General features: G+C 42.3%; 2 protein-coding genes across 2 annotated transcripts in view; one reads left to right on the top strand and one right to left on the bottom strand.

Annotated features, from left to right (window-relative positions):
• Positions 1-5397: 5397 nt before the first annotated feature.
• Positions 5398-10350, bottom strand: LOC100135879 (carbonyl reductase/20beta-hydroxysteroid dehydrogenase B). The gene is given in 4 exon segments (NM_001124255.1): positions 5398-5891; positions 7164-7287; positions 7635-7815; positions 9951-10350. Coding segments are annotated over 4 exon segments (831 nt in total). The 5' UTR covers positions 10237-10350; the 3' UTR covers positions 5398-5651.
• LOC110510052 (spermine synthase) overlaps positions 6261-12600 on the top strand; it is a 49196-nt gene continuing 42856 nt past the window's right edge. The window contains exon 1 of the mRNA XM_036968365.1: positions 6261-6533. The gene's annotated coding sequence lies outside the window, so the exon portion shown is untranslated. The remainder of the gene's footprint in view (positions 6534-12600) is intronic.

The following is a 12600-nucleotide window of genomic DNA, read 5'->3' on the forward strand; positions in this document are numbered from 1 at the left end:
TACTCGCTAATGTCCGGTCCCTAGTTAACAAAGTCGACGAAATTGGGGCAAGAGTTGCTTTCCACAGAGATATCCGGGATTATAACATACTCTGTTTCACAGAGACATGGCTAGCTGGGGACATGCTGTTGGAGTCCGTACAGCCAACGGGATTTTCAGTGCATCGCACCTACAGGAACAAACGTTTCTCTGGTAAGAAGAAGGGCGGGCGTGTCTGTTTCATGATTAACAACTCATGGTGTAATTGTAACAACATACAATAATTCAAGTCCTTTTGTTCACCTGACCTAGAATTCCTCACAATCAAATGCCGACCATATTATCTCCCAAGAGAACCCTCGGTTACTGTCACAGCCGTGTATATCCCCCCGCAAGCGGATACGTAGACGGCCATCAAGGAACTTCACTGGACTTTATTCAAACTAACAACCATAAATCCTAAGGCTGCATTTATTGTAGTTGGGGATTTTAACAAAGCTAATCTGAGAACAAGGCTACCTAAATTCTATCAGCATATCAGTTGCAGTACACAGGCGAGTAACACACTTGACCGCTGCTACTCAAACTTTCGTGATGCATATAAGGCCCTCCCCCACCCTCCTTTTGGCAAATCTGACCATGACTCCATCTTGTTGTTCCCCTCTTATAGGCAGAAACTAAAACAGGAAGCTCCCGTGCTTAGATCTATCCAATGCTGGTCTGACCAATCGGATTCCACGCTTTAAGATTGCTCCGATTACGTGGACTGGGATATGTTCCGGATAGCCTCAGACAATTAACATTGACGTATACGCTGACTCGATGAGCGAGTTTATAAGGAAGTGAATAGGAGATGTTGTACTCACTGTGACTATTAAAACCTTCCCTAACCAGAAACTGTGGATTGATGGCAGAATTTGCGCAAAACTGAAAACACGTACCGCCGCATTTAATCATGGCAAGGTGACTGGAAACATGACCGAATACAAACAGTGTAGTTATTCCCTCCGTAAGGCAATCAAAAAGCCAAAACTTCAGTATAGAGACAAAGTGGAGTCCCAATTCAACGGCTCAGACACGAGATGTATGTGGCAGGGTATACAGACAATCACAGACTACAAAGGGAAAACCAGCCACGTCGCGGACCACGACGTCTTGCTTCCATACAAGCTAAACACCTTCTTTGCCCGCTTTGAGGATAACACAGTGCCACCAACGCAGCCCGCCACCAAATACTGTGGGCTTTCCTTCTCGGTGGTCGACATGAGTAAGACATTTAAGCGTGTTAACCCTCTCAATGCTACCGGTCCAGACGACATGCCTAGCTGAGTCCTCAGAGCATGCGCAGACCAGCTGGCTGGGGTGTTTACACACATATTCAATCTCTCCCTATCCCAGTCTCCTGTCCCCACTTTCTTCAAGATGTCCACCATTGTTCCTGTACCCAAGAAAGCAAAGGTAATTAAATTAAATGACTATCACCCTGTAGCACTCACTTCTGTCATCATGAAGTGCTTTGAGAGGCTAGTTACATCACCTCTAACTTACCTGACACCCTAGACCCACTTCAATTTGCTTTCCACCCCAATAGATCCACAGACGATGCAATCGCCATTGCACTGTAAACTGCCCTATCCCATGTGGACAAGAGGAATACCTATGTAAGAATGCTGTTCATTGACTATAGCTCAGCCTTCAACATCATAGTATCCAAGCTCATCACTAAGCTCGGGGGCCTGGGTCTGAACCCTGCCCTGTGCAACTGGGTCCTAGACTGACGGGCTGCCACCAGGTGGTGAAGGTAGGAAACAACACCTCCCCTTCGCTGATCATCAACACAGGGGCCCCACAAGGGTCAGCCCCCTCCTTTACTCCCTGTTCACCCATGACTGCGTGGCCAACTCAATCATCAAGTTTGTAGACGACACAACACAGCCTGATTACCAACAATAACGAGACAGCCCTGGGAGTGTGGTGCCAGGAAAATAACCTCTTACTCAATGTCGATAAAACAAAGGAGCTGATAGTGGATTTCAGGAAACAGTAGAGGGAGCACGCCCCTATCCACGTCGAAGGGACTGCAGTGGAGCATTTGAAAAGCTTGAAGTTCCTTGGTGTACACATCACTGACGATCTGAAATGGTCCACCCACACAGACAGTGAAGTGAGGAAGGTGCAACAGTGCAATAGCTTGGCACCTAAAACACTCAAACTTTTACAGATCCACAATTGAGAGCATCTTGTCGGGCTGTATCACCGCCTGGTACGGCAACTGCACCACCCGAAAATGCAGGGTTCTCCAGAGGGTGGTGCGGTCTGCCCAACGCATCACCGGGGGCAAACTACCTGCCCTCCAGGACACCTACAGCACCCGACAACACAGGAAGGCCAAAAAGATAACTGAAACAGTATTTTGCTACACCCGCAACAACATCTTCTAAACATGTGTAGGTGAGAAATAACATTTTATTTGATAATTGGCCTTTTGCAGTTGAACCTGAGGTGAGGAAGAATGTTTTAGGCTTACCAGAGTTACTCCTATAATCAAATAATATAATGCTAATCTTTATTTATTTTTTAATCTGATAAAAAAAAAAAAAAAAATGTGCCTCCTTCTGTACGTGTATATCTGTATAGCAGACGCAGTAGCCTGTCTTACAAGGATAAAGAAATGCATGTTGGTGGGTTGTAAACATGCCGCCGACATATCTATCTAAATATATATATTTTTTTATATTATCATACAGTGGACCCCCAAGCCTATAGGCCTATGCATGCAATGCCCTGATTCATTTAGTGCTAAAATCTCTGACAGCTGAACCATGAGATGGACAATTAGGGACAATTTCAAAATTTACTTGGGGAAGAGGGGCTGGCCCAACTCTAGGTGTCATTAAACCCCCCCAACATTAAACATATTTTCACAGGACCCTCCCCTTGTACCCCCACTATTAACTCAAAATAATGTTTACGACTACATCTCTGTAACTACTATCTCTGTGCATTCCAATTGCTATCGTTAAAATACTATTGTGTTCGTTGTCCGTAGCTTATGCCTGCCCATGCCATAACCCCATGGGGCACTTTGTTCACAACGTTGACATCAGCACCATGGGGGCACTCTGTTCACAATGCTGACATCATCAAACCGCTTGCCCACATGACACCATACACGCTGTCTGCCATCTGCCCGGTACAGTTGAAACCGAGATTCATCATTGAAGGGCACACTTCTCCAGGGTGCCATTAAAGGGTCTAGCGGAATGCTTGTTCCTAGCTCCAACAGTGCAGTGGTATCTAACTTCACAACAATACACACAAATCTAAAAGTAAAAAAATAGAATTAAGAAATATATAAATATTAGGACGAGCAATGTCAGAGTGGCTTTGACTAGAATACAGTAGAATACTGTATACCCCATAGATAGGCAGTTCCCATTCAAGTCAGGACTGGCAGCCATTGCTAGTGAATCCATGAATTTAACAGTCAACGTGCCAGTGTTAGAGGTTCTGAAGTCCTATGGATTATATCTATGGCCACAACTTAACAAGCTGTTCTATATTTGACACGCATGCTGCCCAAATTGCAGTCTTCCCGACTGTAAGTGGTTTTGATGAAACTTAATCCACAGCAATGTTTTAGAAGCTATTGATCCTCTAGCAAAATGATACTCTCTGGTGTCGTGGCCAAAAGTTTTGAGCATGATACAAATATTAATTTCCACAAAGTTTGCTGCTTCAGTGTCTTTAGATATTTATGTCAGATGTTACTATGGAATACTGAATTATAATAACAAGCATTTCATCAAGACCTCTGCAATCTGCCCTGGCATGCTGTCAATTAACTTCTGGGTCACATCCTGTCTGATGGCAGCCAATTCTTGCATAATCAATGCTCAGAGTTGGTTAGAATTTGTGGGTTTTTGTTTGTCCACCTGCCTCTTGAGGATTGACCACAAGTTCTCAATGGGATTACGGTCTGGGGAGTTTCCTGGCCATGGACCCAAAATATCAATGTTTTGTTCCCCGAGCCACTTAGTTATCACTTTTGCCTTATGGCAAGGTGCTCCATCATGCTGGAAAAGGCATTGTTCGTCACCAAACTGTTCCTGGATGGTTGGGAGAAGCTGCACTCGGAGGATGTGTTGCCCTTCTTGACACCAGGCCATCCTCCAAAAGTCTTAGCCTCACTGTGCGTGCAGATGCACTCACACCTGCCTGCTGCCATTCCTGAGCAAGCTCTGTACTGGTGGTGCCCCGATCCTGCAGCTGAATCAACTTTAGGAGACAGTCCTGGCGCTTGCTGAACTTTCTTGGGCACCCTGAAGCCTTCTTCACAACAATTGAACCGCTATCCCTGATGTTCTTGATGATCTGATAAATTATTGATTTAGGTGGAATCTTACTGGCAGCAATATCCTTGCCTGTGAAGCCCTTTCTGTGCAAAGCAATGATGATGGCACGTGTTTCCTTGCAGGTAACCATGGTTGACAGAGGAAGAACAATGATTCCAAGCACCACCCTCCTTTTGAAGCTTCCAGTCTGTTATTCAAACTCAATCAGCATGATCGAGTGATATCCAGCCTTGTCCTCGTCAACACTCATACCTGTGTTAACGAGAAAATCACCGATATAATGTCAGCTGGTCCTTTTGTGGAAGGGCTGAAATGCAGTGGAATTTTGTGGGGGGGATTCAGTTCATTTGCATGGCAAATAGGGACTTTGTTATTCATCTGATCATTCTTCATAACATTCTGGAGTATATGCAAATTGCCATCAAACAAACTGAGGCAGCAGACTTTGTGAAAATGTATATTTGTGTCATTCTCAAAACTTTTGGCCACTACTGTAGTATTTCAAATTATTTTATTTATATCTGTTCGGACAGAAGTAATTTAATAGCCTCATTTTGGCTAAATTATTTACATTTATCACAGGGTGCTGCAGCACCCCTACTTCCTGCGGCTATGGACACCGAGGTGGGGGTGTTTTGTTTCATTTGGAATGTGTTTTTATTTTAATATTTACCACTAGCAGTGCACGTTGCATTTTATACCAATAGGACAATGCTTAAATTAGCATTATTAAGTTTGTCTTTGTTGCATTTATGGGGGCTCATTCACACTCTGAATGTCACCATCTCAACAGGCAGCTTGAATGAAATTGTTATGCTATGTCAGGTCAATGTGATAGGGCTGGTTGGCTCTCACTCAAGGTTGAGTGCATGTGAGTCTTTGTGCTTGCAGACACCTTCACCACACTTCTTTTCACATTTCCCTCTTCTCAGTGCAATAACAAATAAAACTGTTGGGGCCAAATAAAAATCAGGCCGCCAGTTGGGGAGCTATGCCCTAGAGGCTCAATTCAATAAACAAAGTTACAACTTTGAACAACAGTTTCCAGTAAATCACTGTCTCAGACATTATCAATCTATTTTATTTCTTTACATCATTAAACTTTTTGAAAGAATAACAGGCCTTAATTACAATGAAAGTACTCCAGAGCGTTATTTATGCAAATTAATCACATTAAATCATATAAAGAAAAAAAAGCAAAGATATCTCCACAACCCTTGCAATGTGTCTTTTGTCATGTGAATTTGGCGGAACCTTTTTGTGCAATTTTCCTCAAGTCTCTGATTGAGATGAGGTAAACTTCCTGCTGCCTCCACTCTACCATTCCTGAACGGTCTTGTCCCACACCAACTGTCCATGTGGCTCCTTGGCCCCTTCAGGAAGAAGTGCCAGATAGGTAGGAGTCTGTGCTCCTTCTTCAGGACTCTTGGGGGCTTTGGAGCCTGCCATGTCAGTGCGGACCCAGCCAGGGCAGCAGGCGTTGAGCAGGATTCCATCAGCTGCCCGGGTCTTAGTCAGATAATGAGCCTGAATCCTGGACAGCACAGTCACTCCGATCTAAACAGAGGTGAAAAAAAACAGTATGATAAATTTGCCATTTGTGACCTGTTTCAAGAAGCTAGGTGTATGTCACAAGTCACTACTTCACAGGAGAGGCATTTGAGATTTTTTAAAATAAATTAAAATGTTTTTTATGCCTTTTTTGAATATGTGAACTTTCATGTGCCTTAATAAGAAATGTGTATGCCATCTGTAAATTTGAATACAAATGTTAAATTATGAGCCTTGTTGGTTGAGCCATGGAAAAATCCAGGAACCTTCCCGCTAGCCATGATTAGCTGAGATAATGGATGGGCTGGACATGCCGAGAGTTGAGTTCTGATTGGTCTGCCATGTAGCATGCTTCTATAACATGAGCTTCTCAGTATGTGTAGATAATCCTTGCTACCACTGCATTTTTGAAAGATACAACATTAGCCATGGAAACCTGCAAAAGTGTTGCTTCTGCTCTCAATAACTTCACAGCCCAGGATTTAGCAGGCGCTATCGACAAAGATTAGTGGGATAAAGTTGTGATGGACTACTTTTCTGCAAAAGATCAGTGTGAATTGGAGTGACTTGACATAACGGGCAAAACAAGCTGTAGCTAGCTACAAACGGAAAAGGCACTCTACCGTGAAGCGTTCATCCATGTATACGGTAAGAGTCTAGCTACATTTTCAGATATTAGATGTTTCTCATTTTGTCAGTCATTTTCATTGCAAATTAAAGCGTACTGTTGACTAGCTAGCGAATGTTAACTTGCTTGCTCGCTAGCTAACGTTACGTGTATGATCTGTATAGTAATATTATTCGTATCACAGAAGGCCATTTGCATTTTTAGTTATAGCCTACAGCTAACATTGAACCTAGTTGGTTAGCTTTAGTTACCTGCAGAATCATACTATAGTATTTCATGCATAGTGGCTAGCTATGACAATCCATCTGTACTGCAGCTATGGGTTGGGATTATGGTTCATTGTTTAGCTAGCTAGCTAGCTAGCTAGCTAAACAAAGGACTCCACTTCATAAGATAATGATTACATGACCAATCAAGTTAGCCAGGTGTGTCTGGGTGTAATTTTCTCAAAAGTGGGGTTACAAGTTTATCAACTTCCAAAGCAGAATTACTTTCCCGTTGTTCCTCAACTGCAGTGTATGACATACCATTTGAGCTCCAAGTCTCTACTTTTATCCGAAAACACAATTTCGCTACATAAGGCCAAATTGAGGCGGTGGGTCACATTTGCCCATTCCCCGTAATAGTTGTGTGGACAGACAGAACCCTACCTTTGTTGTGCCATAGGCTGTGTTTGGCCACCCCTGGGCCTGATGGTTTCCCTGCTGAGCGGCAATAACAAACTGCCCCATCAGCAAGCACAGCTCCTCCTCAGAGAGCTCAGTATCACGGAACCTTCAAGACACAACAGAAAAAAGACCTTGTAATGCAGTAGTTTATGTATGCATGTGATGATCACAGTAATGGTTTAATTTGAAAATATTGTCTATGATCTGTAGTAGCAACTGACAAACTGATTTGATTGTCCAATTATGATTAAGGCCACAACAGTAAAATGTTCTTCATATCTGCTAATGCAACAGCTTCTGTTGAAGGGATGAAAAGGGCTTTCTTTCAAGTTGGTCAGGTTTGCGGTTAGATGGATGTATAATGATATCAGTGTATATTTCTCTCTCAGTAGATTACAATTCAGAATTAAGTTAAGGATGAATGAGGTTTTTGATGCAGAATAAAGATCATACTTGGCTTGTAGTTGAGGGCTGCATGTATCAAGAGCCTTCTTGCTAACAAAGCTGGAGACATTCACCACTCTGGCATTTGGTCTGAGGAGGGGTAGGAGAGCATGGCACACCCACAGGGTGCCCCAAAAGTTGGTGCGCATGGTCACCTCAGCCTGTTCCCCAAAAGTCTCAGTCGCATCATCTAGGGAAAAAATGTGATGATCAATTATTGCTTTGTACAAGAGAGAGGGAGAGAGAGAGTGGGGGAACGGGGGCTGTGTCAATATAGCATCACCCTCACCCATTATATTTGCAGAGAATTTTTCTAATTCAATCACACTGAAAGATATGACTATCATTCATGTTACACATTGCAATCAACTAGCCTTACTATTGTTGCTAGGCAGTTTAAACTGAACAGTTGGCTGGCTGATTGTTGGCACACTACCTGGCCTCAGAGCATTTTGTATTATTCTGTACATAAATCCGAGACACCCCATTTATACTGAACAAAAATATAAACTCAACATGTAAAGCGTTGGTCCCATGTTTCATGAACTGTAATAAAAGATCCCAGAAATGTTCCATATCCACAAAAAGCTTATTTCTCTAAAATGTTGTGCACAAATGTGTTTACATCCCTGTTAGTGACTATTTATCCTTTGCCAAGAGAGTCTGTCCACCTGACAGGTGTGGCATGCCAAGAAGCTGATTAAACAGCATGATCATTACAGGTGCACCTTGTGCTGGCGACAATAAAATGCCACTTTTAAATTGTGCAGTTTTGTCACAACACAATCCCATAGATGTCTCAAATTTTAAGGGAGTGTGCAATTGGCATGCTGACTGCAGGAATGTCCACCAGAGCTGTTGCCAGATCATTTTATGTTAATTTATCTACCATAAGCCACCTCCAATGTCATTTTAAAGAATTTGGCAGTACGTCCAACCAGTCTCACAACCACAGACCACTTGTAACCAAGTCAGCCCAGGACCTCCACATCTGGCTTCTTCAACTGCGGGATTGTCTGAGACCCGCCACCCAGACAGCTGATGAAACTGAGGAATATTTCTGTCTGTAATAAAGCATTTTTTGGGGGAAAAACTCATTCTGATTGGCTGGGCCTTGCTCCCCAGTGGGTGAGCCAGTCTCCCAAGTCGGTAGGCCTATGCCCTCCCACGCCCACCCATGGCTGCGCCCTTGCCCAGTCATGTAAAATCCATAGATTAGGGGCTAATTTATTTATTCCAATTGACTGTTACAAATTACAATTCCATGATATGTTACAAAATAGCAAAAGGTAACACATGTTATGAATTTACAAAACATACAATATTACAGTATATGTTACAAATTCTAGCTAGGTGGCTGCCGTTAGCTAGCTGGATAATGTTACATTATATGCCCACCCAGGGGTGCCAGGTAGCCTAGAGAGTTGGGCCAATAACGAAAGGTTGTTGAATCGAATCCCTGAGTTGACAAGGTAAAAATCTGTCGTTTTGCCCCTGAACAAGGCAGTTAACCCACTGTTCCCCGGTAGGCCATCATTGTAAATAAGAATTTGTTCTTAACTGACTTGCTTAGTTAAATAAAGGTTAAATAAAAAAATAGAAACAACCAATGACAGCCTACCCAGGGCCAATTGTGCGCTGCCCTATGGGACTCCCAATCACGGCTGGATGTGATACAGCCTGGATTCGAACTAGGGACTGTAGTGACGCCTCTTGCACTGAGATGCAGTGCCTTAGACCGCTATGCCCCTCGAGAGCTATCTGTCTCATGTAACCATACCAAAAGTAACATATGTTAAGTCTAGCCTATGAGACCAAACTGTGGCACAAGAGCCGCCCACAAACCTCTCGCTATGTGGAGTGAGGGAGATCTTTTAAACTAGCCCGGATTGAACCGGTCAAAAACCAGTCACGTCCTCGGGCGAAAGCAGGGAAGGAGTGGCGCCCTTCTCAAATTAACAGCAATCTGTGTTGCCTGGTCATTTTGTCATCCAGAAACATCTCTTTTCCATAAAATATGTTTGAATGTTCTAACTAGTTTTCATTGCGACGGCAAATGTGAAAACACCGAATTCCACTAATTATGACGTATAAATTACAATTTTTGTTATGAGCAGACTTCGCTGTTGGCTAGAGCGGGGCAACTGGCTCACGTCTGGGAGGCAGCCTGGTTCCAAATATAACGCAATTAAATTGCGAAGATTAATCGAAGCCCCTCAATGTTACAACCGGCTAGCCTCACAAAGCCGCGAAACAAAATTGCAACACAGCAATAATTGCATAGTATGTTGCGCCAAAATAGTAGAATAGGCTACCGTACGGAACTCTTAAAAGCCATTCCAGCGTTGTTAATGAGCACATCCAATCCGCCATACGTCTTCTGCAGAAAGTTACTCAGTTGCTTGGCGCTGCCCTGGTCGCAGATATCAAGGTGGTGGTAAGAAACTTCAAATCCTTCGGACTTCAGCATCTTCACTGCCTCATTTCCAAGTTTCTCATTTCGAGCAGTAAGAATAACATCCCCGGTAAATTTTGCCTTACAAAGCTCCCTCACAATCGCAAGTCCTGTGCCTTTATTGGCACCGGTAACTACTGCCACTTTTTTTGACATTTCATTCGCTCTCCAAAACTTATTTTTTGTAAAGTAAATAGTTAAAGTAGCCTAACTATTTAAATCATGTAATTAACCGCACTGTGGTTGTAGTGGGCTGACGTGCAGCCTGCGCTGATCTGGGAGAAGACAACGTTGATTTAGAGGAAAGGCAACCTTATTGGCTACTTTTGCAAACAAAGGAACTTGCACAGTCACTCTGACAGATGAAGTTGTGTAGCCTAGTAGATCAAATACCCACATATGATACAATGGGAAGGATAGGGCGTATTATATTTATATAAGAAGGGAGAAGTTAGACTATGTACGCACAGTTCAGACGCCGAATTTATGACGAGTCAACTGAATAGAAATTAACGCCTCATGTCCACCCGATACATCAACCTCTTTGCCTTCCAGTGGAACTCATTTGTTGTCAATGGAGCAGTTAGCAACGCTACCTCAGGGGAGCCGCACTAGGCTGCGGTGCGTCCTGCATGGCATTCAATATTTTCAGGCAGAGTTAAGAGCTTTGTTTGACATACTGATTAGTTTCATATATAGAGATGGCTAGAGGACTCATCTTTATATCTGTTCCATTATAGCATATGTGACAGCAATTCAATTTCAATTGAGGGGGCTTTATTGGCATGGGAAACATGTTTACATTGCCAAAGCAAGTGGAAATGGATAAACAAAAGTGAAATAAACAAAGTGAACAGTAAATATTTGTTCCAAAATAATAAAGACATTTCAAATGTCATTATGTGTGTATATATACTGTGTTGTAATGATGTGCAAATAGTTAAAGTAAACAAAGGGACAATAAATAAACGTGTTGTATTTACAATGGTGTTTGTTCTTCACTGGTTGACCTTTTCTTGTGGAAATAGGTCACAAATCTTGCTGCTGTGATTGCACAATGTGGTATTTCACACAATCGGTATGTGAGTTTATCAAAATTTGATATATTTTCACATTCGTTGTGGGTCAGTGTATTCTGAGGGAAATATGTGTCTCTATGGTCATACATTTGGCAGGAGGTTAGGAAGTGCAGCTCAGTTTCCACCTCATTTTGTGGTCAGTGTGCACATAGCCTGTCTGCTCTTGAGCCAGGTCTACCTACGGTGACCTTTCTCAAAAGCAAGGTTATGCTCACTGAGTCTGTACATAGTCAAAGCTTTCCTTAATTTTGGGTCAGTCACAGTGGTCAAGTATTCTGCCACTGTGTACTCTCTGTTTAGGGCCAAATAGCATTCTAGTTTGCTCTGTTTTTTTGTTAATCCTTTCCAATGTGTCAAGTAATTATCGTTGTGTTTTCTCATGATTTGGTTGGGTCTAATTGTGTTGCTGTCCTAGGGCTCTGTGGGGTCTGTTTGTGTTTATGAACAGAGCCCCAGGACCAGTTTGCTTAGGGGACTCTTCTCCAGGTTCATCTCTCTGTAGGTGATGGCTTTATTATGGAAGGTTTGGGAATCGCTTCCTTTTAGGTGATTGTAGAATTTATCGGCTTTTTTCTGGATATTGATCATTAGCGGGTATCTGCCTAATTTGCTCTGCATGCATTATTTGGTGTTTTACATTGTACGCAGAGGATAGTTTTGCAGAATTGTGTGCAGTGTCTCAATCTGGTGTTTGTCTCATTTTGTGAATTGAGTCAAAAGCTTTTTTGAAGTCAACAAAGCATGAGAAGACTTTGCCTTTATTTTGGTTTGTTTGTTTGTCCATTATGGTTTGCAGGGTGAATACGTGGTCTGTCGTATGGTAATTTGGTAAAAAAGACAATTTTACATTTGCTCAGTACATTTTTTTTTTCACTGAGGAAATGTACAAATATGCTGTTAATGATAATGCAGAGGATTTTCCCAAGGTTGCTGTTGACACATATCCCACGGTAGTTTTTGGGGTCAAATTTGTCTTCACTTTTGTGGATTGGGGTTATCAGTCCTTGGTTCCAAATTTTGGGGAAGATGCAGATGCCAGAGCTGAGGATGACGTTAAACTCTTTAACTATAGCCAATTGTAATTTTTGGTCTGTATATTTTATAATTTAATTTAGGATACCATCAACACCATAGGCCTTTTTGGGTTGTATTTTGTCTTGTAGTTTGGTCAATGTAATTGGAGAATCCAGTGGGTTATGGTAGTCTAATAGCTGATTCTAAGATTTTTAATTGATCATGTATATGTTTTTGCTGTTATTTTTTATAGAGCCAAAAAGATTGGACAAGTGGTTGATCCACACAACTCTGTTTTGGATAGATAACTCTGTTTGTTTAGTGTGTTCCAATTTTCCCAGAAGTGGTTAGATTTCTATGGATTCTTCAATTACATTGAGCTGATTTCTAACGTGCTGTTCCTTCTTTTTCCGTGGTGTTTTCTGTA

The sequence above is a fragment of the Oncorhynchus mykiss genome, chromosome Y (genome assembly GCF_013265735.2).
Source record: "Oncorhynchus mykiss isolate Arlee chromosome Y, USDA_OmykA_1.1, whole genome shotgun sequence".
Taxonomy (NCBI): domain Eukaryota; kingdom Metazoa; phylum Chordata; class Actinopteri; order Salmoniformes; family Salmonidae; genus Oncorhynchus; species Oncorhynchus mykiss.